The sequence below is a fragment of the Mustelus asterias genome, chromosome 19 (assembly GCF_964213995.1).
Source record: "Mustelus asterias chromosome 19, sMusAst1.hap1.1, whole genome shotgun sequence".
NCBI classification, from domain to species: Eukaryota; Metazoa; Chordata; class Chondrichthyes; order Carcharhiniformes; family Triakidae; genus Mustelus; species Mustelus asterias.
The window spans coordinates 1,987,292-2,013,682 of NC_135819.1; the positions used below are offsets into that span (position 1 = coordinate 1,987,292).

The 26,391-nt window shown below is 43.9% G+C and overlaps 1 protein-coding gene across 7 annotated transcripts in view; it reads right to left on the reverse strand.

Moving 5' to 3' along the window:
* Positions 1–16,086: 16,086 nt before the first annotated feature.
* The window catches only part of LOC144507677 (bromodomain-containing protein 4-like), a 171,027-nt gene continuing 160,722 nt past the window's right edge, over positions 16,087–26,391 (reverse strand). For all 7 annotated transcript variants that reach the window (XM_078234851.1, XM_078234852.1, XM_078234854.1 and 4 more), the window contains one exon: positions 16,087–24,745. In XM_078234851.1, the coding sequence (XP_078090977.1) occupies positions 24,677–24,745 (69 nt within the window). In that variant the 3' untranslated portion in view covers positions 16,087–24,676. The remainder of the gene's footprint in view (positions 24,746–26,391) is intronic.

Here is a 26,391-nt window from a genome sequence, read left to right on the forward strand (position 1 = left end):
CGCCCCACCACCACCACCCAATTAGCGCAGGCCTCTGACTGACAGTCGGCTCCCATTGGCCGGGGCAGCTGTCCATCAGGGAGAGGCGGTTGGTGCGCGTGAGCCCGGGGAGGGAGGGGGCGGGGTTACTGACTGGGGCAGTGAAGGGGAGGGACTGGGGCAGTGAAGGGGAGGGACTGGGGCAGTGAAGGGGAGGGACTGGGGCAGTGAAGGGGAGGGACTGGGGCAGTGAAGGGGAGGGACTGGGGCAGTGAAGGGGAGGGACTGGGGCAGTGAAGGGGAGGGACTGGGGCAGTGAAGGGGAGGGATAGAACAAAGAACAATACAGCACAGGAACAGGCCCTTCGGCCCTCCAAGCCCGCGCCGCTCCCTGGTCCAAACTAGACCATTATTTTGTATCCCTCCATTCCCACTCTGTTCATATGGCTATCTAGATAAGTCTTAAACGTTCCCAGTGTGTCCGCCTCCACCACCTTGCCCGCCTCCACCACCTTGCCCGGCAGCGCATTCCAGGCCCCCACCACCCTCTGTGTAAAATACGTCCTTCTGATATCTGTGTTAAACCTTCCCCCCCCCTCACCTTGAACCTATGACCCCTCGTGAACATCACTACCGACCTGGGAAAAAGCTTCCCACCGTTCACCCTATCTATGCCTTTCATAATTTTATACACCTCTATTAGGTCACCCCTCATCCTCCGTCTTTCCAGTGAGAACAACCCCAGTTTACCCAATCTCTCCTCATAACTAAGCCCTTCCATACCAGGCAACATCCTGGTAAACCTCCTCTGCACTCTCTCTAAAGCCTCCACGTCCTTCTGGTAGTGTGGCGACCAGAACTGGGCACAGTATTCCAAATGCGGCCGAACCAACGTTCTATACAACTGCAACATCAGACCCCAACTTTTATACTCCATGCCCCGTCCAAGCATGCCATATGCCTTATTCACTACCTTCTCCACCTGTGACGTCACCTTCAAGAATCTGTGGACTTGCACACCCAGGTCCCTCTGCGTATCTACACCCTTTATGGTTCTGCCATTTATCGTATAGCTCCCCCGACATTAGTTCTACCAAAATGCATCACTTCGCATTTATCTGGATTGAACTCCATCAGCCATTTCTTTCCCCAAATTTCCAGCCTATCTATATCCTTCTGTAGCCTCTGACAATGTTCCTCACTATCTGCAAGTCCAGCCATTTTCGTGTCATCCGCAAACTTACTGATCACCCCAGTTACACCTTCTTCCAGATCGTTTATATAAATCACAAACAGCAGAGGTCCCAATACAGAGCCCTGCGGAACACCACTAGTCACAGGCATCCAGCCGGAAAAAGACCCTTCCACTACCACCCTCTGTCTTCTGTGACCAAGCCAGTTCTCCACCCATCTAGCCACCTCCCCCTTTATCCCATGAGATTCAACCTTTTGCACCAACCTACCATGAGGGACTTTGTCAAACGCTTTACTAAAGTCCATATAGACGACATCCACGGCCCTTCCCTCATCAACCATTCTAGTCACTTCTTCAAAAATCTCCAGCAGGTTAGTGAGGCATGACCTCCCTCTCACAAAACCATGCTGACTATCGTTAATGAGTTTATTCCTTTCTAAATGCGCATACATCCTATCTCTAAGAATCCTCTCCAACAACTTCCCTACCACGGACATCAAGCTCACCGGCCTATAATTTCCCGGGTTATCCTTCCTCCCCTTCTTAAATAACGGGACCACATTAGCTATCCTCCAATCCTCTGGTACCTCACCTGTGTCCAGTGACAAGACAAAGATTTGCATCAGAGGCCCAGCAATTTCATCTCTCGTCTCCCTGAGCAGCCTAGGATAGATTCCATCAGGCCCTGGGGATTTGTCAGTCTTTATATTCCCTAAAAAACCTAACACTTCCTCCCTTGTAATGGAGATTTTCTCTAACGGGTCAACACTCCCCTCCGAGACACTCCCAGTCAACACATCCCTCTCCTTTGTGAATACCGACGCAAAGTATTCATTTAGGATGTCCCCTACATCTTTGGGCTCTAAGCATAATTCCCCACTTTTGTCCCTGAGAGGTCCGATTTTTTCCCTGACAACCCTTTTGTTCCTAACGTATGAATAAAATGCCTTGGGATTCTCCTTAATCCTGTCTGCCAAGGACATTTCGTGACCCCTTTTTGCCCTTCTAATTCCTCGTTTGAGTTCTTTCCTACTTTCTTTGTATTCCTCCAGAGCTTCCTCCGTTTTTAGCTGCCTGGACCTAATGTACGCCTCTCTTTTCTTTTTGACCAATCCCTCAATTTCCCTGGTTATCCACGGTTTTCAAATCCTACCCTTCCTATCCTTTTTTACAGGTACATGCCTATCCTGCAGCCCTAACAACTGTTCCTTAAAAGACTCCCACATGCCAGATGTGGATTTACCCTCAAACAGCCTCTCCCAATCAAGGGCTGCCAATTTCTGCCTAATCCCACTAAAATTAGCCTTGCCCCAATCCAACAGTTTACCCTTGGGACACCATTCATCCTTTTACATCGCTATCCTAAAGCTAACAGAATTGTGGTCACTATTTGCCACATGTTCCCATACCGAAACTTTGAAGACCTGACCGGGCTCATTCCCCAGTACTAGGTCCAGTATAGCCCCCTCTCTAGTCGGGCTATCTACATATTGTTCCAAAGAACCTTCCTGTATGCATTTTACAAATTGGGGCAGTGAAGGGGAGAGATTGGGGCAGTGAAGGGGAGAGATTGGGGCAAGGGGCAGTGAAGGGGAGAGATGCAAGAGGGGGTAAAGTGCTGCACGGTGGCACAGTGGTTAGTGCTGCTGCCTCACAGCGCCAGGGACACAGGCTCAATTCCAGCCTTGGGTGACTGTGTGGGTTTCCTCTGGGTGCTCCGGTTTCCTCCCACCGTCCAAAGATGTGCAGGTTAGGTGGATTGGCCATGGTAAATTGCCCTTAGTGTCAGGGAGATTAGCAGGGTAAATATGTGGGGTTACAAGGACAGGGCCTGACTGAGGCTAAAATTGCCCCTTAGTATCCTGAGATGCGTAGGTTAGAGGGATTAGCGGGTAAATATGTAGGGATATGGGGTTAGGGCCTGGTGGGATTGGGGTCGGCACACTCGATGGGCCAAATGACCGCTCTCTGCAGTGTAGGAATTCTATTCCATGATTCTATGAAAAGAGGAGGATGCTGAAGCGTGTGTCAGAGGGAAGACACACCAGAGTTAGGGGAAAGAAAGAAGCATATTAAGGAACACAGCAGGGGGTGGGGTGTGGAACGTGGAGTAAGGGAAGTGAGAGACATGGCACAGAGGCATACAGTGGGTGGAGGAGGGTATTGAAGCACACAGCAGTGGGAGTGTGAAGGGAGGGAGCAGAAAGAAGGTTGGAGAAGAAGTGGTAGGGATATGGCACTGAGGCATACCGTGGGGCCTGAAGGAGGGAGGGGGGGGGGGGGGGGGGGACGGACTAGGTGGAGTTAAAGGACAAGAGGCTTGTGGAAAGAGAAGGAAGAACGGGGGACATGACACCGATTCCCACAGTAGGTAAATAATATCAAGGTTCACAGCATATGAAGGGCAGGGAGATTTGGAGATGTACTGAAGAGTTGGTAAAAAGGTTTTAGTGGGAGATAATAATCCATATGGAGAAACTACTGTGGAGAAGTTTGCCATGGGAAAGCCCCATGAGCATGAAAATCCACATTCCATCTGATCAGTCTAGGTTAGCTGGGTTCTGTGCACACTTAACTGATATTTCTTCACTGCCTCTGATTTCACATAGACTTGTGGTATAGGTTACAGGCTCACATCCCTCTTCAGATGTCCTGCTTTAGTGCAATAGTGAGGGCATCTTGCATTATGTAGATGTAGGACTGTGTACATCACGTGCTGAACACAATCTTGCGCAGAAGGGTGCAGAGGCACACACGGTCAGTTTCTGAATGTGATTTTTAATTGAGGCTGTCTTCCCAATCGGGAGGGCAGTAAAGATTCCAGGGAAATATTTAAAGAGCCGTTGTAGATTTCTCCTGGTGACCTGGTTACTTTTTCTCATTATCACAATACACTGTGTAAACTGACTTGCCAAGTTACCTGTTTGACAACAGTAAAGTACTCTGTCGTTTGTAAAGCACTTTGAGGAAGAGAGAGAAACAATGCAAGTTTTTTGCTTCATTTACATAACACCAACTGCACAACAACAATGAATCATTAGTTCGGTAACTTTTTTAAAAACTTGATTGGAGATCATGTTACATTTAACAAGTGTGATAGACAGGAGCAGGTTAGAGGGACTGAGTGGCCTACTGCTCCTAATTTGTGGGTTATGTACATTGCTGCCTTACAGGGACACTGCAACAGGTTTCAGAATTGCTGGCTAATTAGGCAAAAAGAAAACTGAACTTGATCTCTTTACTCAATATACCATAGCCATTTCCGGAAAATGAGTGTTAACCTTGAGTAAGATCAGAATCACCACTGACACTGCCAAGGATGGAGATACCTTCTGCCCTCTCAAATGGACATCTTAAGATCCCATGGCACTATTATGAATAAGAGAGATAACCCCATGCCATGATCAATATTTATTTCTTAACTTAAAATTTTAAAGAAGTGTGTTAGTTAACTTTCTTTTATTCGTCACAAGTAGGCTTACATTAACACTGCAATGAAGTTATTGTGAAAATCCCCTCGTCGCCACACTCCGGCGCCTGTTCGGGTACACTGAGGGAGAATTTAGCACGGCTAATGCACCCAACCAGCATGTCTTTGGACTGTGGGAGGAAACCGGAGCACCCGGAGGAAACCCACGCAGACACGGGGAGAATATGTAAACTCCGCACAGATAGGCAATTCCCAAGTCGGGAATTGAACCCAGGTCTCTGGATCTCTGGACCTGGTACTGTGAGGCAGCAGTGCTAACCACTGTGGCAATTCTGTTAATCATAGTATTTGGTGGATACAAATTGGCTGCTGCACTTTATTACAGTAGTGACTGCATTTCAAACATACTTCATTGCAATACATTTTGGGACTTTAAGCTTGTGGACCACTGATGGGCAACCTAGGCTAGTGAGTGGGCTGCAGGAGTGGCCCTCCTTCATCTCAATGGGCCGCAAGATTGAAAGCGGGCTTGTTCACTAATCATGATCCCATGAATAAGATGAAAAACATTTAATACACACCAAATATTTCATAACTTGGAGAAAATGCTTAATTTATAAATAGAACTGTCATCAACGTCAAATGGTAAAAGAAATATTGACACTTTGGACACAGAGGGAGCGCACAGCTCTCACAGTCAATGTAGTGGGCAATCGGCACACACCTCACTTCAGCTCTTGCTTTACCTGCGAATCATTTCAGTCGCTCCGGTAGGAAAAAAAACTACACGGACGGAAATCAGCAGAATGTGCCGACCCTGCACACAGACAACGGTCAACAAAGGTTTAAGGTGAGAGGGGAGAGACACAAAAGGATCCAGAGGGCCATTTTTTTTCGCACAGAGGGTGGTGAGTGTCTGGAACAAGTTGCCAGAGGCAGTAGTAGAGCCGGGTACAATTTTGTCTTTTAAAAAGCATTTAGACAGTTACATAGGTAAGATGGGTATAGAGGGATATGGGCCAAATGTGGGCAATTGGGACTAGCCTAGTGGTTAAAAACTGGGTGGCGTGGACAAGTTGGGCCGAAGGGCCTGTTCTCATGCTGTAAACCTCTGACTCTGTGTCTTCTCGTGCCACACTGAGAACCCAGATAGGCCACATGTGGCTCCTGGACTGCCCATTGCCCACCATCGTTGCGGACAGTACTACATATGCAAGCTATCACATAGAACGATACGTCAGGAAGTAGGAGTACAACTGGTATCTAGTGACTGATGGCATTCCTTTCGCAGTAGAGAGATGAAATATAAAAGCTGACAATATTTGAGAATAAACAGTAAAATGGGAGGAAAGGATTTGGGGCAGAGAATGCGAAAATGATTATAGGGATAGGAATTAGGAGGAAAGTAGACAAATGATTTAGTGACCTGTAGGGAACACCCAACAATGAAGCAGATTCTTTATTGTTCCTTAATTTAAACCAAATAGATTGTGAGTTCTTAAAAAGCTGGTTGGAGTCGCAAGCCCAATTTAACCCCGAAATAAATATTTAGGGAGTGAGAACGAATTACCAGGAAAGTTGTGGGAGTCGATGTTCAGGAGCAAGTTCTTTTTTTAAAATAAGGAGAAATGTAAAGAAATTGATATTTTAGAGAGCATGAGCAAAATATAAGTGTGAATATAAAAAGATGCAGCAAAACCTGCATAAAGGTCAGAACAAAGCAATGGAGGCTGAGAGGTTAGGCATACATTCTGCAAATGAGAGCATGCAACAGGTCATCAAATCCAAGTAGATTGTGGCCAGGGAAGTGGCAGAGACGATTAAACAAATCAATTATGATATTTAACAGTGTAAATTAACCCACGCACGCCGGACATTCTCTCTTCCACCTTCTTCTGTCAGGAAAAAGATACAAATGCCTGAGGTCACGTACCAACCGACTCAAGAACAGCTTCTTGCTGCAATCAGACTTTTGAATGGACCTACCTCGCATTAAGTTGATCTTTCTCTACACCCTAGCTATAACTGTAACATTCCATTCTGCACTCTCTCGTTTCCTTCTCTATGAACGGTATGCTTTGTCTGTAGCGTGCAAGAAACAATACTTTTCACTGTATACTAATGTGACAATAAATCAAATCAAATGTGCTTTGTCACAATGCAAAATTTTGGAGTTTTGATAGGTTGTGAAAACAATCGGTAATGCTCATGGGCAGTTGGGAAATATTATGATGTGTCGTTAAGGAAGCAATTTGATTCTAAAATTATATCTGGCCTTTGCGAGACCACATGCAGAGTAATACTGCAAGATTTGATTTCCAAACTAAAGGCACAGACCTTTGAGAAGGTAGCTGCTATGTTTGATTTCTGGTTTATATTTACTAAGATAAGCTCAGTACAATAGGCTCAATATCCGTTGAAGTACGAGATGGGGAACAATATAGCTTGGCTTGCTGAAGTGAAACCAGCATCTGTGGCGAAAGAAACAAAGTTAACGTTTCAGGTCAGTGTGTCATCAGAAGTTATGGATTTTTGATTTGATTTATTATTGTTACATGTATTAACATGCAGTGAAAAGTATTGTTTCTTGCGTGCTACACAGACAAAACATTCCATTCATGGAGAAGGAAAAGAGAGAATGCAGAATGTAGTGTTACAGTCATGGAGAGAGTTTAAGAGAGTTAGAATGAAGTTTTAGAAGCATAGAACGAGAGTAAGAGATAGAATTAGAAGGTAGGCTGGGCACAGCTTACCAGAAGTTGCCTCGCTCCGGTGCCATCTTGGAAAAAAATCTTGGAAGATGAGGTCATTTGAAACAAATGTGATGGAGCTGGAGAAACTGGGAGAATTGGAAGTGAGTGTGACACCATAAAATCAATGTAACTATGGGAGTTGGTGGGCTTACAGTAGCCATTTCAAGATAGCCAGTTAGTTGGGGTTTCTGCCAGTCATTAGAATCATAGAATTTCTAAGTGCAGAAATGGCCATTCAGCCCATCGAGTCCACACGGACTCCTGACGGACTATCTTACCCAGGCTGTCTCCCCCCCCCCACCCCACAGATCTACCATAGCTCATCCATCTAACATACACATCTTAGGATACTAAGGGGCAGTTTAGTATGGTCAATCTACCTAACCTGCAGATCTTTGGACTGTGGGAGGAAACCGGATGAAACCCACACAGACATGGGGAGAACGTGCAGACTCTGCACAGAGAGTCACCCAAGGCTGGGATTGAACCTGGGTCCCTGGAGCTGAGAGGCAGCAGTACTAACAACTGTGCCACCGTACCGCATCATCCTTTTACTGGAGTGGATATGGCAACCACACTCACCGAAGGGTGACCAACCTTTCCTTATTTTACTGGGTTGTCCCATATTCGAGTTTATTGTCCCGTAACCTGTGTTGAATGCTGCTGGGATGCTGTTTTCCCTGCAATTCTAGCCTTTATATCTCTCCCTCTGTTGGTGCACTGGGCTCTGGCAGCAACTGCCCCGCCGCATGGTGGCTAGCACTCCTGCCCCACAGTACTAGGGACCTGGGTTCGATTCCCGGTTTAGGTCGTGTGGAATTTGCACGTTCTCTCCCCGTATCTGTGTGGGTTTCCTCCAGGTGCTCCAGTTTCCTCCCACACTCCAAAGATGTGCAGGTTAAGTGGATTGGCCGTGCTAAATTGCCCTTAGTGTCCCGGGATGTGTAGGTTAGGTGGATTGACTACGCTAAATTGCCCCTTAATGTCAGGGGGACTAGCTAGGGCAAATGCATGGGGTTATGGGGATAGGGCCAAGGTGGTCAGTGCAGACTAGATGGGCCGATTGGTCTGTCAGATTCTATGATCGAATAGGCCCCGAGTCAATCTTTGGTCAAGGCTCATTTTGATAATTTCATCTTCAGCCATATAATTAGCCTCAGAATCCTTGAGCTTGGGAGATGAAAATAATCTCTCTTCTGCAATTCCAGCAGTAAGCAAGTGGCACAGTGGTTAGCACTGCTGTCTCACGGAACCAAGATCTCAGGTTTGATTCCAGCCTTGGGTGTGTGTGTGTGTGGAATTCGCACCTTCTCCCTGTGTCTGCGTGAGTTTCCTCCAGGTGCTCCAGTTTTCTCCCACACTCCAAAGATGTGCAGGTTAGGTTGATTGGCCATGGTAAATTGCCCCCGGGTGTTCCAAGATGTGTAGGTTAGAGGGAATTAGTATGGTTACGGAGGTGGGCTGGGTAAGATGCTCTTTCAGAGAGTGGTGCAGACTCAGTTGGCCATATGGCCTCTTTCTGCACTGTAGGGATTCTATGCCTGTATAGAGATCCTACAAGCAGCATGAGGCAGAGTTGTGGCCCTGCCCACATCTTGGGGTAGCATGGTGGCACAGTGGTTAGCACTGCTGCCTCATAGCACCAGGGAGCCAGGTTCAATTCCGGCCTCCAGTGACTGTATGTGGTGTTTACACATTCTCTCTTCTCCCCCCTGGTCTGCGGGGGTTTCCTCCAGTTTCCTTCTACACTCCAAAGATGTGCGGGTTAGGTAGATTGGCTATGACAAATTGCCCCTTAGAGTCAGGGGTTTAGCAGGGTAAATAGATGGGGTTGGGGGGATGGAGCCTGAGTGGGATTGTTGTTGGTGCAGGCTCGATAGGCCAAATGGCCTCCTTCTGCACTGTAGGGATTCTATGATTCGAAATAGTTCAACATATTGTCTTGTCTCATGAGTAATCATCTGGGCAAGGCCAAGTGAGGAGAGTTGCATGCTGAAGAGACCACAGGAAAAAAAAAATCAAATATTCCTTTTGTTTTCCAACATGAGAAAAGTTCTCATTGTTCCTGTTAAGTGATACATTTGTGCATCCTTGTGTTGTATTGTATTCTAGATGTCAACAAATGAAACTTAGTAGTTCTCCTCTTTTATTCTCCTCCCATCTCGATGAATCTTCACCCACAAATCAAACCTCGGTGTTTCTCAATCTCACTAATTTGTCTGAGGATCTCAACTATCACAAGGAGCCTCCAGGGTCATGGAGTTCATAGATACAGACAACCGGCAACATGGAGTCATTCTTATCAAAGACCTTCAAACAGCAAAACTGTTTTTTTTGTTTTCATTTTGTAGCCCAAGGTTATGCAAGTTACAGTCTGCAAAAAAACAAATAAAAAAAGCCCATGCTAAGTATTGTATCTTGCAGGCTCATGTTCTCATTTTCCTTAATTATGGGATTTGCTGAACATCAAATGCTGTATAACTAAAATGTATAACTAAAATGCTGTATAACGGGCGGCACGGTAGCACAGTGGTTAGCACTGCTGCTTCACAGCTCCAGGGACCTGGGTTCGATTCCCGGCTTGGGTCACTGTCTGTGTGGAGTTTGCACATTCTCGTGTCTGCGTGGGTTTCCTCCGGGTGCTCCGGTTTCCTCCCACAGTCCAAAGGTGTGCGGGTTAGGTTGATTGGCCATGCTAAAATTGCCCCTTAGTGTCCTGAGATGCGTAGATTAGAGGGATTAGCGGGTAAATGTGTAGGGATATGGGGGTAGAGCCTGGGTGGAATTGTGGTCGGTGCAGACTCGATGGGCCGAATGGCCTGTTTCTGCACTGTAGGGTTTCTATGATTTCTATGATAAAAGGACCAGAGGGGCAACTTTTTCACAGTAAGAGTTTTAACAACACCAGGTTAAAGTCCAACAGGTTTATTTGGTAGCAAATGCCATTAGCTTTCGGAGCCCTGCTCCTTCGTCAGATGGAGTGGATATCTGCTCCCAAACAAGGCACACAAAGACACAAAATCAAGTTACAGGGCAACTTTTTCCACACAGAGGCTGGTGCGTGGATGGGATGAGCTGCCAGAGGTGGTGGTAGAGGTGGGTACAATTACAACATTTAAAAGACATTTGGACAGGTACATGGATGGGAAAGGTTTAGAGGGATATTGGGCCAAACACAGGCAACTGGGACTAGTCCAGTTTAGGAAACCTGATCGGCGTGGGCAAATTAGGTCGAAAGGCCTGCTTCCCGTGCTGTATATATTGCTATGACTAAATGCTATCAGTGTGATTAATTAATAACCACTAAAGCCAGAGCAATGTCCCCAAGTAGAAGCGAGAACCTGCAACAGATTACATATATAGTCATTTAGTCTTCTGGGAGGAAGGAGATTTTCTCAAGGAGTTGTGCAGAACCAGAACAATTTTCTTCAACAATGTGCTGAGTGAATGTTCCCCATCTGTGAATGTGTCTAATGGAAGTGTGCTTGTACCGTATCCTGGATTGTTAATTAAATCTGCTTTATGTATTACTTACCCGAGAGGGGTTAGATGGTCTTCTCAAACTACTGCAGCTCTGACAACAGTATTCATTAGGGAATTCGAGAACTTGACAAGTGACACCATCAAGATAGTATTTCCACGACATTAAAGATAAGTCAAATGGAAACAGTCCAGCATGGAGAACACACACCCAGCACAGTGGCATCATGCTGGAGTTGGCGGCACCAAACACATCTTCTCCTCACTCCCTGTCAGCATTCCGCAGGGACTGTTCCCTCCAGGACACCCTGGTCCACTCCGCCATTCATCATACCCAATGTTGTCCATGTCCCATGCAATCAAAGATGCAACACCTGCCCCTTTACCTTTTCCCTGCTCACCATCCCAGAGCCTAAACCCTCTTTTCGTTTCATCTTGCACATCCTTTAATCTGGTCTATTGCATTCACTGCTCCCAATTCGGTCTACTCTACATCGGAGACCGAATGCAGACTGGGTGAACGCTTTGCAGAACACATCCGGTCTGTCTGCAAGCAGGACCCAGACCTTCCTGCTGCTTGCCATTTCAATACCATCCTGTTCTCCTGTCCACATCTGTTCTTGCCTGTTGCAATGCTCCAGTAAAGCCCAACACAAAGTGCCAAATCTTCCGAATAGGTACTTTACAGCCTTCGAGACAACACTGAGTTCAGCAACTTCAGAGTATAAACTCTCTCCTCCACCTCCTCTCCATTTATTTATTTTTAGAACCATAGAAAACTACAGCTCAGAAACAGGCCTTTTGGCCCTTCTTGTCTGTGCCGAACCATTTTATGCCTAGTCCCACTGACCTGCACTTGGACCATATCCCTCCACACCCCTCTCATCCATGAACCCGTCCAAGTTTTTCTTAAATGTTAAAAGTATTTACTGTAGTGGCATTTACCACTTTATCCGGCAGCTCATTCCACACTCCCACCACTGTCTTCGTGAAGAAGCCCCCCCCAATATTCCCTTAAAAAACTTTTCTCCTTTCACCCTTAACCCATGCCCTCTGGTTTTTTTCTCCCCTAGCCTCAGTGGAAAAAGCCTGCTTGCATTCACTCTATCTATACCCATCAAAATCTTATACACCTCTATCAAATCTCCCCTCATTCTTCTACGCTCCAGGGAATAAAGTCCCAACCTCTTCAATCTCTCTCTGTAACTCAGCTTCTCAGGTCCCGGCAACATCCTTGTGAACCTTCTCTGCACTCTTTCAACCTTATTTACATCCTTCCTGTAACTAGGTGACCAAAACTGTACACAATACTCTAAATTCGCCCTCACCAATGCCTTATTTAACCTTACTATAACACTCCAACTTTTATACTCTATACTCCGATTTATAAAGGCCAATGTACCAAAGGCACTCTTTACGACCCTATCCACCTGTGACATCACTTTTAGGGAATTCTGTACCTGTATTCCCAGATCCTTCTGTTCAACTGCACTCTTCAGAGTCCTACCATTTACCCGATACGTTCTTCTTTGGTTTGTCCTTCCAAAGTGCAATATCTCACACTTGTCTGCGTTAAATTCCATTTGCCATTTTTCAGCCCATTTTTCTAGTTGGTCCAAATCCCTCTGCAAGCTTTGAAAACCTTCCTCACAGTCCACTACACCTCCAATCTTGGTATCATCAGCAAATTTGCTGATCCAATTTACCACATTATCATCCAGATCATTGATATACATGACAAACAACAATGGACCCAACACCGATCCCTGCGGCACACCACTAGTCACAGGCCTCCACTCAGAGAAGCAATCCTCCACAACCTCTCTGGCTTCTTCCATTGAGCCAGTGTCTAATCCAATTTACTACCTCCCCATGTATACCTAGCGACTGAACCTTCCTAACTAACCTCCCATGAGGGACCTTGTCAAAGGCCTTGCTGGAATCCAGGTAGACAACATCCACTGCCTTCCCTTCATCCACTTTCCTGGTAACCTCCTCGAAAAACTCTAATAGATTGGTCAAACATGACCTACCACGCACAAAGCCATGTTGACTCTCCCTAATAAGTCCCTGTCTATCCAAATATTTGTAGATCCTATCCCTGATCACACCTTCCAATAACTTGCCCACCACCGACGTCAAACTTACTGGCCTATAATTTCCCAGATTTCTTTTGGAACCTTTTTTAAACAACGGAACAACATGAGCCACCCTCCAACCATCCGGCATCTCCCCCGTGAATACTGACAGGGCCGCTGAAAGTTCAACACTAGCTTCCCTCAAGGTCCATGGGAATACCCTGTCTGGTCCTGGGGATTTATCCACTCTGATTTGCTTCAAGACAGCAAGCACCTCCTCCTCTTTAATCTGTAAAGGTTCCATGACCTCCCTATCTGTTTGCCCTATTTCCGTAGACTTCATGCCCATTTCTTAATAGAGGCATACAAGATGACTTGGTGACTTAATAGAGGCATACAAGATGATCAGAGGATTAGATAGGGTGGATAGTGAGAGCCTTTTTCCTCAGATGGTGTTGGCTAGCACGAGGGGACATAGCTTTAAATTGAGGGGTGAGAGATATAGGACAGATGTTAGAGGTAGGTTCTTTACTCAGAGAGTAGTAAGGGCGTGGAATGCCCTGCGCCTGCAGCAGTAATGGACTTGTCAACATTAGGAGCATTCAAATGGTTATTGGATAAACATATGGATGACATTGGAATAGTGTAGATTAGAGGGGCTTTAGATTGGTACCACTGGTCGGCGCAACATCGAGGGCCGAAGGGCCTGTACTGCGCTGTAATGTTCTATGTTTCCTCAGTAAATACGGATGCAAAAAACCATTTAGTATCTCCCCCATCTCTTTTGGTTCCATACACAGTCTACCACTCTGGTCTTCAAGAGGACCAATTTTATCCCTCACTATCCTTTTGCTCCTAACATACCTATAGAAGCTCTTTGGATTTTCCTTCACTCTGTCTGCCAAAGCAACCTCATGTCTTCTTTTAGCCCTCCTGATTTCCCTCTTAAGTAGCTTCTTGCACTTTTTATACTCCTCGAGCATCTGATGTGTTCCTTGCTGCCTGTACATTTCATACAACTCTCTCTTCCTCTTAATCAGTGTTACAATCTCCCTCGAGAACCAAGGTTCCTTATTCCTATTTACTTTGCCTTTAATCCTGACAGGAACATACAAACTCTGCACTCTCAAAATTTCTCCTTTGAAGGCCTCCCACTTTCCATTTACATCCTTACCAGAGAACAGCCTGTGCCAATCCACACTTCCCAGATCCCTTCTCATTTAATCAAATTTGGCCTTTTTCCAGTTCAGAACTTCAATCTTTAATTCATTTACATTCTTATTTTTAATTTTAATTTCTTCCATTGTTTAATTTGTCCACTTCCAAATCACGTTTCTCCGCCCCCCCTTCCCCCCCACACTCGGGCCATCTGTCACATGCCTCACGTTGTCCGTTGACACTCTGCACCTTTGTTCTGCCACTTACACATTCCAATCTCTTAATGGATGCTATTAGCACCATTTTCAGCCTTCATCAGCACCACTTACATTTGTCTTTTTGGCTATAACATCTTGGTCACTTACACAAACCACCTCCACCGCCCCTTACAGTATAAATATCATCCTATTTTCTTTGTCTTCAGCAGCCAAAGGGTCATTCAGACTAGAAATATTGGCTCTATTCTCTTTCCACAGATATTGTCAGACCTGCTGAAATTTTCCCATCTGTTTTTGTTTCATATTCCAGTATCCGCAGTATTTTGGCTTCTTTGTCGGGTCAATTGGCCTGTCTCTATACTGTAAATCACCATGTACTTTTGCTGACCTTGGATCAATGCAAGATTACTTTCTCAATCAAGTAATTTTTCTTCCCCTCAACACTTGACAATGCTAGAGCAGTTCCACAGATGGTAGCAGCCCTCCAGTACATAGCCCATTGGCCAGCACTTAATAAGCACCTCTAGACACTGACCAGTGGACTGTTAAACTCTTGAAGGTCAGAGCAAAGTTGATCCCATTCACACAAGTGTACAGGCTTGGGCTAGTCAGCAAGATTCAACATTGGGGGATTCTGATTCCTTGTCGTAAAATCAGACAACCCTACCCACCATTCCAGTGATCTCTGCTACACTCAGGCCAGAATCTGGCTTTGCGGCAGACAAATAGCGTCCCCCATAGTGTGTTAAAAGTTTACAGACAAAAAGGCCTTTAGGACTGAGGGCATTTAAGGTACATTATCATTAACTCCATATAGAGCAGTGGAGAACAGGTAGGAGTGGAGGGTCCACATTCACTACAAATATTAATTTAATAATCTTTGTATTCAACAGAATTCTGTGTTCTCCCACCCTCATTTGATTTTTAAAAATATATCTATTGGACGAGGTGGTATTCAACCTCCCAAGTTCATTTTCCAATGCAGGCAAGCGGCTGAAGAATTGGGTTTCATTACCCATCCGCACCAAGAAATGTTAGTAATATAAATTGTGGAAAATTAATAATGTAGGACTTAATTTTAATTCAATTGCTCAGCAGGAGACAAAAAAATCATTTTTGTCGAAGTTTTTGTACAAAGGATGGCGCAGTGGTTAGCATTGCTGCCTCAGCGCCAGGGACCTGGGTTCGATTCCCAGCATGGGTCAGTGTGTGTGTGTGTGGAGTCTGCACGTTCTCCCAGTGTCTGCGTGGGTTTCCTCCAGATGCTCCGGTTTCCTCCCACAGTCCGAAAGACGTGCTGGTTAGATACATTGGCCATGCTAAATTCTCCCTCGGTGTACCCGAACAGGTGCCGGAGTGTGGCGACCAGGGGATTTTCACAGTAACTTCATTGCAGTGTTAATGTATGCCTATTCGTGACACTAATAAATGAACTTTAAGCTGCTGCAAGTGCAGTTTTCAGGAGCAGGGTCTGAATTTTTTGACACTTGTTTCTGCAGTAAACTGAAAGCTGTGGCTTCTAAACCAAAGAAATAATCCTCATTCACATTCAAGAATCATGCACAACAATACCAAGAACTTCCCATCCAGAAAGCCAATGATTGTATAGTAGAAACAAAATAAATGTCCACTTCCATTACTGTGTAAGATTTTCAAACACCATTTCTGGAATTCGGATTGATATGTATTTTTTTTAAAAAGATTATCGCAACCCCAAACATCAGCCTCTGCCAAGCACACTAGTTGCACAATTCAGTCACATTATTCTAAACTGGAATTACATTCATTCTATATTCAGTAAAAGTGTTTATTTCAACAATAACTGCACAAAAACCTGAGAAATTCAAGTGGAAAAATCTAATAATTTCTTTCTACAAATCAGAGTTTAATACAAGCATTTTCATATTCAACATAATTAGAGAACTTGGGCACTCGGGTACGAGTGACATTATCTTGTTTTACATTACAAAAAGGCTGACTTATACCATTTAATTACTAGTTTACATCACGTTATGATGCTTTCAGTCTTTGCAAGTCCGGTTGTACACAAAACAAAAGTTAAATAATGTGAAATGTGTCCTACATGTAAGAGTGCACTGACATGAGAAAAAAGGACAGCAAATGTCTGACAGATATCCAAAACTGAAACCACTGCATTGGCTCGAACAATTCATTTAACCCCTCTGTGCGCGCGGTGGGGTTAGAATTCACACGAGAACCGAGGAACAAAATACAAATAAAGCCACATGACTGAAAGAGAGAGGGGTGGACTGGGGTACAATCTGTAAACATTTGTGTACAACATTTAGTTATAGAGGTGTATCAGAACAGAATAAATATACCACTCAGTGACTCGGACTGAAATGCCAATGTATAACAATGAGTAATATTTAGAAAAGTTAGAACACAGTTTGGAACAAATGTAAAGCCTACTGTTTCTAATGTTTTAACACAAGTATTTGTTCTCTGCATACATATATAAATTATTTTATGTACATACTGCATATTTTTCCCCACAACACAAATGTGCAACTTTTTATAAAAAACCACTTGCAATCCATTGTGATGTATGGAGCTAATTGATTCAAAAACAAATTTATATTCACAATACCACCGTGCGCAAATTACCCACTGAACAAGAGAGTGTAGAGTGCACAAGGATCTCTTGCAGAAGAGAATGCTTCATTTTTGAAAACAGCTAGTTTATGGATTGCCCCAGGGTCCTAAATATTACGCATGACTTTCCGCAATATTTGCATCTGCTGCTGAGAGGCACCCTCAGATCAGACACCTTGAGCAGCACTTTCCCCCGTTCAAAGCTGTCTTGAGGATTTTGCAAAGAGAGGCGATATAGATTAGAAGTGTTTCCCAGCCCGACCTCGATAGTATTTGTTTAATAGTGGCACTTTGTACTTTACTCAAAACCAATTCCTTCCCTAGAGAAATTACTGCTTCACCACAAAGCATAGAGGGGCATCTCTATGAAGAGATTCAAGAAGAAATTAGAAATTAAATATAGCTCTTGGGGCGAGAGGGATCAAGCCCCATTGGGGGTGAGGGGGGTGGGGGGTGCAGAAGAGAGATCAGGATATTGAATTCGATGATCAGCCATGATCAAAATGAATGGCGGAGCAGACTCGAAGGGCCGAATGGCCTCCTCATGCTTCTAGTTTCTCTCTCTCTCTCCCTTTATAACATCTGTGGAGATGCCGGCGTTGGACTGGGGTGGGCACAGCAAGAAGTCTCAACACCAGGTTAAAGCCCAACAGGTTTATCTGGAATGATTCCAAATAAACCGGTTGGTTTATAACATGCACAATTATTGGGCATTTTGAGAAACACCATAGATACAGCATGCCATTAATACACAGTTTAAACAGAGAGGGGCAATTAAACATTGCTGCATTTGATCAATCCTGGTTTCCAGAAAGCAGAGCATTTCTGCTGCGTGTTGGATGAATGAACCCACATGACTGAATAAGCAAAGCATGTTGCAGTTACAAGCCATTTCTAATTATTAGCTCCTTGATTTAGTTTTTAAAAGCCCAACATAGTTTTATAAACTAAAAACAATCAGCTTAAAAAAGCAATCGCAAGTCGCATCTCAGTTTTGCCAACAGCCTCCCATCCATTGACTCTGTCAACACTTCCCGCTGCCTCGGCAAAGCAGCCAGCATAATTAAGGACCCCACGCACCCCCCGGACATTCTCTCTTCCACCTTCTTCCGTCGGGAAAAAGGTACAAAAGTCTGAGGTCACGTACCAACCGACTCGAGAACAGCTTCTTCCCTGCTGCTGTCAGACTTCTGAATGGACCTACCTCGCATTAAGTTGATCTTTCTCTACACCCTAGCTATGACTGTAACACTACATTCTGCACTCTCTCGTTTCCTTCTCTATGAACGGTATGCTTTGTCTGTATAGCGCGCAAGAAACAATACTTTTCACTGTATGTTAATACATGTGACAATAATAAATCAAATCAATAACTCGCTAAACAGAGAATGGGCAGGAATTATTTTTAAACCAAATTGGAAACTTTTAAAAATAGGATTCAGTCAGCTCCAGTAATAAGGGTTGAAAGCCACTTCAAAAATGTATTGTATCTTGCAAGTTCTCATTATCCTTAAAGATACACATTATGGGATTTGCTGAACATCAAATACTGTACAAGTAAAGAACCTGAGGGTCAACTTTTCCACACAGAGGGTGGTGCGTGGATGGAATGAGCTGCTGGAGGAGGTGGTAGAGGCGGGTACAATTACAACATTTAAAAGACATTTGGACAGGTGCATGGATAGGAAAGATTTAGAGGGATATGGGCCCAAAGCAAATGGGACGAGTTGAGTTTAGGAAACCTGATCAGTATGGAGGAGTTGGGCTGAAGGGCCCATTTCCGTGCTATGCATCTCTATGACTCTAAATATATGCAACTGCTGCTCAAGGGACGAGCACGAGATCTCATTTTGTCTGCCACTCCAGCCTCTTTTTTTTAAAAAAACACAAAAATAACAGTTGGCCTCACAAATTGGTGTAGATATCAACTCCCCCTCATGAAATGCTCTAGACAGATCCTGTGAGAGGTAAAAAGTGAAGCTATATTTGCCTTATACTAAAGACATCATCTAAACTTATTCTTCAGATGCAAATATTAATAGTTCTTGTTCTATTTTGGGATTTACCCACTGAGGCAACAGTGCTATCAATCCAGTCCACCACCTCAACAAACTTGTTTTATAGTGTGTTGGCCTTCGACTAAAAACGGATTGTCACGCAGGTTTATTGCAAATGATTAGTCACTAATGAGAAAATTGTACAAATTGTAATCAAAACATAGGAGGAAAAATACCTCTTTTTGGGCAGCACCGTGGCAAGCGCACTGCTGCCTCAAAGTGCTGGGTTCAATTCTGGCCTCGGCTCGCTGTAGTGCAGAGTTTGCACATTCTCCCAGCATCTGTGTGGGTTTCCTCTGCGTGCTTCAGTTCCCTCTCACACTCCAAAGATGTGCAGGTTAGGCGGATTGGCCATGCTAAATTACCCCTTAGTGTCAGGGGACTAGTAGGGTAGGCACAGTAGCACAATGGTGAGCACTGCTGTTTCACAGCGCCAGGGACCTGGGTTCGATTCCCAGCTTGTGTCACTGTCTGTGTGGAGTTTGCACATTCTCCCAGTGTCTGCGTGGGTTTCCTCCGGGTGCTCCGGTTTCCTCCCACAATCTGAAAGACTGATTAGGTGCATTGACTCGAACAGGCGCCGGACTATGGTGACTAGGGGAGTTTCACAGTAACTTCATTGCAATGTTAATGTAAGCTTTACTTGTGACTAATAAACATCAAAAAAATACAGGGATAGCATCTGGGTGTCGGTGCAGGCTCGATGGGCTGAATGGTCTCCTTCTGCACCGTAGAGATTCTATATTTTACATGATGCTGTGAGGGGGCGTAACAACTTAAGTTTTACTAAGGTAGTAAAACTTAAGTCCAAAAGTCAAGTTAAAGTCAAATTAACCAACAAAACCAGTAACCAAATTTCACAGGTAGGCAACATTCAGAATCAAGTAGCTTCAATAACTGACTATGGTCAATATTCTGCTTGTCTGCAAATTGCATGCGTGTGTGGGGTAAGAGTTAAATGCTAACAGTAATCCAATATCATACCATTAACACTCGTTTGGTCAACTGCAAAGCAATCAGTGCTCCAATACGAGTCCACTTTACTCTTGAAGGAGGAAGGGTGGGGAGAGACTGCAGGTGAGTGAAGCATAAAGGGACATAGGTGTTCTAGTGCATGAATGACAAAAAGCTAGCAGGCAGGTCCAACAAACAGTTAAGGTGGCAAACAACATTTTGGCCTTTATTGCAAAGGGGTTGGAATTGAAAATTAGGGAGGTTTTGTTGCAATTGTACAGGGTGTTGGTGAGGCCTCGCCTGTAATACTGCATACATTTTGGTCCCCTTACCTTAAAAAGGATATAGTAACACTGGGGACAGCCCAAAGGAGATTCACCAGGATAATTCCTGGGAGAAGAGGGTTGTCCTATCAAGAGAGACTAAGTAGTCTGGGTCTGTATTCCTCGGAGTTTAGAAGAGTGAGGGGTGACCTTATTCAAACACACACGATCCTGAGGGGGCTTGACAGGGTAGATGCTGAGATGTTTTCACTGGTGGGAGAGTCTGGAACAAGACAAAGGGCCAGTTATTTATAACTGAGGTGCGTAGAAATTTCTTCTCAGAGGGTGGTGAATCTCTGGAACTCTCTGCCCCACAGGGTAGTGGAAGCTGGATCATTAGAAGTATTTAAAGTGGAGGTGGATAAATATTTGATAGCTTGAGGAATAGAGGGGTACGGGGAAATGGCACAGAAAAGGAGCTGAGCCCGGCAAAGATCAGCCATGATTGTATTGGATGGCGGGACAGACTTAAAGGGTCTGGTGGCCGACTCCTGCTTCTATTTCTTGTGAGTGGTGATTGAGAATCAAGAAGAAATTAATGATAACGAGTTTGTTTTTAAACATTAGAAAGTACTTCAATCAAATATTGAATGCTCTGTTTCTAAAATGAAGGATTCCTCTGGTTCCCTGAAACTTTTCCACTATACAAGTTCAACTCCAAGCTACTTAACATGGTCAATGCAACTGCAAGGTGCTAATTCAATTCTAAGAAAGCAACCCAAACATGACAAGAGATTGGAAGAAGCTAGTACCATCTCCTATATGGTTAGCTACTAATCAGGTTTAAATCCCAAAGTCTATTTATTGCTCCAAGGACCTCAGCATTGTTAGAAACAGTGCAAAGCATCTCCCAAGTGCCAAGCCATTCATATAATCATAAAAGCAAATTACTGCGGATGCTGGAATCTGAAACCAAAAGAGAAAATGCTGGAAAATCTCAGCGGGTCTGGCAACATCTGTAAGGAGAGAAAAGAGCTGACGTTTTGAGTCCAGGTGACCTTTTGTCAAAGCTTTGGATTTACCTGTATTTGAAACATCAGCTCTTTTCTCTCCTTACAGATGCTGCCAGACCTGCTGAGATTTTCCAGCATTTTCTCTTTTGGATTCGTATAAATCATAGCTGTGTCGCATGGACATTCCAACCCCTCCATCTCAAACCCCCCACTAAAAAAAAAAGGGGCCTCCAAAATCTGTAGGTGCAAAAGTCTCAGTGGAGCAATATAAAATTCCAAGATAATTAGAGTGATAACAGAAAGGAGATTCTTCAGTTGTGCCCAGAGAAGTTGGGTTTTTGTGGAGAGATGGTCAAGGGGAAATTTGAGGGGTTCAAAATTATGAAAGGCTTTGACAGCGAGCATAGCAAAAACCTCTTTCCACTCGCGGGTTATAACCAGAGGACACAGATTTTAAGATAATGGGCAAAAGATCCAAAAAGGATACGGAGCTTCTTTTGTTTTTAAAATTGTGTTTCACTATTTTATACCAACGTGCCTCCAAATAGGAGACTTCCAGTCAGAGCTGCCCACTCCACAAGTTCAAGTGAATTTATCAAAAGTCTAAATTTAGGCTGGAAGATCGAAAAGCTCAGATTTTGTTTCAAAATTGCGTTGCATTTTGCTGCTGGGGTCAATTTAAAAGAAAAGTGTTTTGCCGTTCACAAGTAGAAATGTTTTGGAAAGTTTATGGCAGAGAACGAGGCCACATGGCTCATCGCGTCTGCAATGCTACCCGTGACCAGGCAATGAAGGCAATCTCTAAATTATTCAGAGCAACACAAGAACTACAAAAAGCAGTTTTTGAAGGTGTTTTCAGAAGCAACAAAGCACAGCTTTGAGGATCAGTTTGTCCACTTCAAATCTGACTACACAGTCTAAGAAAATAATTCATTTTAAACATGCCCCCTTCCTCTTAGGTAAAATAAAAATACTCCATGATATATCAGTACAGGAATACATGATTAAATTGGTGCACAGGGAGTATATAAGCTCCCTGAAGGTAGACTGTTGCAATGCTAATTGCAAAGGCTGTTTGGGCGGATTCTTTGGTTCCTTCAGTTAAAAACCACATTTCTCCATCCGTTGCAACAACATTGACATTTTCAAAAAAAAATTGGGAGAGAATGCGGATGAGTAAAGCCCTCATTTTGTTCAATACCGTCTCGTTAGTTGGTACAGAATCCACTGAACCATAGTCCAGGAGTAGGATATGGCCACTCATGACTTGATCTAACTCTTGACTGGAGTAATCCGAAACAAATTCCAAATGTCTCGCAGCCCTCGACTTTCTCTTCCTTTTACTAACCCGTTCGCATGTGTTTCGGGCAACCTGGAGTATTAAGTGGAGCAGGCCATTTAAAAGCTTGTCCTCATAGCCACAGAAGTTCCCCAGCCACAAAGAAAAAGGCATGTGTGGTTCACTATAACTGCAATATTTTACATTGGAAGGCAGAGAAATTCCGCAAATTAAAAAAAAGATCATTTTTGCAAGTATTGCTTGGGTCCAGGTCGACCCTACTCTTTCATCAGTTGGTTTGACTTTTTTTGTCCATCCAATCAGGGTACTCAAGGCTGATTATTTTGCAGGCAAGTGCCCGAAAGCCACAGCTGCCAAACAAAGGGCACGTGTGGCCAGATTATTTGCAGCAAGTTGAGTAAAAGCTAAATTCTACATGTACATTTCTCTCCCAAAAAAAAATCTGCTTTATTGCAAGATGCATCTTCGACGTGGGAGGCAACCATCGACAACACACACTCCAAAATGGTGACAACTGGAATTCCACCTCTGGTTTAAAAAACAGACACCAGTGTATTGTATAAAAGGTGTGTTTATTCAATAATCGATACAGACCAAATGCAATTTTTCTGCCTCTCAGTAAAACCGACTTTAACCGAGGTAATTGCCAACACTGGATTCGCTGGTACTGTATAGTGGGTATTTTGGCACATTAAAATATTCATTTAAAAAAAAGGGTTAAAAACAGCTGAAAAAATAAAATTATATTTAAAGGCGACGACGAGGAATGGTATATTAATTTAAATCTTGCCATATAATAATAAAACAATCACTCGTCTAATTCTTGCTGCGGAGTTTAACTAGGAGAGCTAGCATTTCACTTGATGCTTTTAGCAAATACGAATGAGACACTTGCACAGAAACAGCATGTATATTTTGTACACCCCTCTGAAGAAAAAAACCAGGAAAGCCCAGAATCGACCATTTAAGATAAAACTCACGCATCTGGGCCTCTGAAGAGTATTGAAAGTCTGCTACATGAATAAAGTGAGTGTTTAATTACAGAAAACATTCAACAAGTTTAAGCGTCGCACACCAACTATACCCACTATACAGCATCGGTCGAAAACTATTCAAGGGCGGCCGAGACCTCTGGTTACTCGCAGAAAAGAAAGTCAGCTCTCGTATCTCTACTATTCAGAGGGACAACAGTACAAAACAGTTTCAGCAGTGCCATTCAACATTCGTATCTCCTGAGGTAACGAGACAAACAATTTCACCTACTTTGGTTGGTAGTCCAGCTTTGATCCCAAACACTGCAGAAAAGAAATTAAAACAGGAAAAAAAAAACAAAATAAAGTTTTAGATGGGACTGCTGTTTAAACTCATAACCTCCGACATACGATTATTTTTTCCCTTTTTTGTATTGTCATAACCATCACATGGCTTGTCAGAACACACTGAGCCTAGTAACTGGAAACTCTGTAGATAAACAAAATCCGCAGACAGCACTATGCACTGTAAAAAAAAAATGTAATGAACACAAAGTTGCACTGCTTAAATAGTCCATCCAGATTATACTGTTGTGACTTAGTGAAGGGCCCAGTTTTCCCGATTACAGGGGAATTCACCCAATTTTTTATTTTGTTTAATATACCATGGCATCGCCCAGTTCTCCTCTTATTAACACTGAAGGAGACTCACTAGATTTATAGAACCAACGCAGAGAAACCGTTCATCAAACAGGACCCTCACACGGCAACAGTGAAACCCTGTTTGATCGGATACATCAGAATGTTACTGTGTCTTTTCTTACATAGTGAAGGAGTTTGGCGAGGACAGCCTTGCAGCTAATGGGTACACACACCCCCCATCCCCCCCACCCCCCCCCCCCTTTTACAGTAGTATCATTCGGAAAGCTGGACGCACACTTGTGCACGTGTTTTTCTAAACAACATCGATAAGTTTTTTTTTGTCTATTTGTTCATTCCTATATTGTGGGTTAAATGTAAGGCAGACTTCTGTCCATCCATGTTCGTCCATCCATTCAAGGCATCGACTGAACGATTCGCTCACTCACTGGGTCACACATGCAGAAAGACCGTGCACCAAGAACCTGGCCGAAGCACTACGGTGCCACGTAACTCATGGAAAACAGTTTCGTAGTACTTTCAAGAGTCAGGATATCCAGCATCAGGAGCCCTCAGAAGAGATTCTCTTCAAATATTGCCATTAAGTCGCTCTGAAAATTCATGTCAATTGTAGCCGCCATCTAAATCACAAAGAAAGTGTACAACACATTAGTTTACAGTTTCACACTATTCTTGGGCGACTCAAAACCAGAAGATGGCCAAGTATTTCAAATAATGGCATAATGCACTGGTATACCAAAGCCACATTTGTCAACCATAAGTGGAATGGTCAGAGTCAGATATATGGAGATTTTTTAATTCTTTCTGGGGATGTGGGTATTGACGGCAAGGGCAGCATTTGCAGCTTACTCCCAATTCTCCTCGAGGTTGAGGGACAGGCTCAAGGTGCTAAATGACCGGCCGCTAAGTGGTGCAAGGACTGCCAGGCAATGCAGCACTTTGAGAATCTGGGACATGTTGCTTTTGGGAGAAGGTCTGCACAGTGGAGCTGAGATTCAGGTTACTCCACAGTGCTATTGCAAGCTCAAGAGCACCCAATGGGACCCAGAGTCTTGCCTGAGAATAGACGTGGGATGCATTCAGGCCGAAAGAGTGGGGGGGGGGGGGGGCGGGGGAAAGTCGACACGATACAAAAAGTATTTTCCAAAAGAGACAACCTGAGCAATGACCATTTTGTTCAGCAATACAACACTATTGTTGTAGTGTCTACGTGGATTTCCTCCAGTTTCCTCCCACAATCCGAAAGAAGTGCTGATTAGGTGCCTTGGCCATGTTAAATTCTCCCTCAGTGTACCCGAACAGGCGCCAGCGCGTGGCAACTAGGGGATTTTCACAGCGACTTCATTACACGGTTAATGCAAGCCTACTCGTGACACTAATAAATTAACTTTAAACTTTTACTGATGGCTCCAGGGAAGACTAATCCTTTTGCCAACAATGAAACCAAAGTGTCAGCTATTATAAAATAGTCTGAACTGACTAGCGCCTGATACAGATCAACCAGTCTGTCAAGTTAATAAATCACGATTAAAAACCTCTAACCCTTGAAAGAAAAATTTGCCCACCCATTTCAATGCACATAATAAACACAAACCCTGTTAATAACTTAGAATAGAAGCGTGATTCCATCCATCTTAACCCTCGCATCCATCCACTTATTTTAGTGTCACACTCCTGGCTTATTATTCAGGACAATTTTTAAAACCAGGCACAGCTTTGTAATCCATACTCTTGGTTTGGCAGGTTAATTTAATGGGACAGTGCAGGAGCGAACTCTTCCTGCCTCACTACTGTTCACTCCATTGCTACAGCGCAACAGCGAGCCTTGGAAGGGTTGTCGTAATTAAAGAAAGTTGTGGTAATTTGCTCCACACCTTGAGGCAAACTGAGTGTACGTTCTGTCCATAGGTCCTGCTTCAAAGTGAATCATTGAGGGGAAATTGCAGAAACTCTTCTTTTGTATAATGAAAGACAAAGCAATCCACACTTGGCCCAACTCTGAAGAATCATTTCACATCTTCCTTGTCAAGATTCTCCAAGCTTGGTTACATTGTTCGACGAGATTATTTCATTTTTAAACTCAAAATGCTACCCTAAAGATTTGAGATGCTATGCTTTGCCAAGCTGAAATTCAGACTTTAAGGCATTGAAAGAATTAGAGTCAGCAACAACCAACCTTTGAAGAATTCTGTTCATCTTTTACTGGTACTGACACCTCAAGGTTACTATTTCACGGATGCTGGGAGCCTTTCAGCTTCCTTGCCTC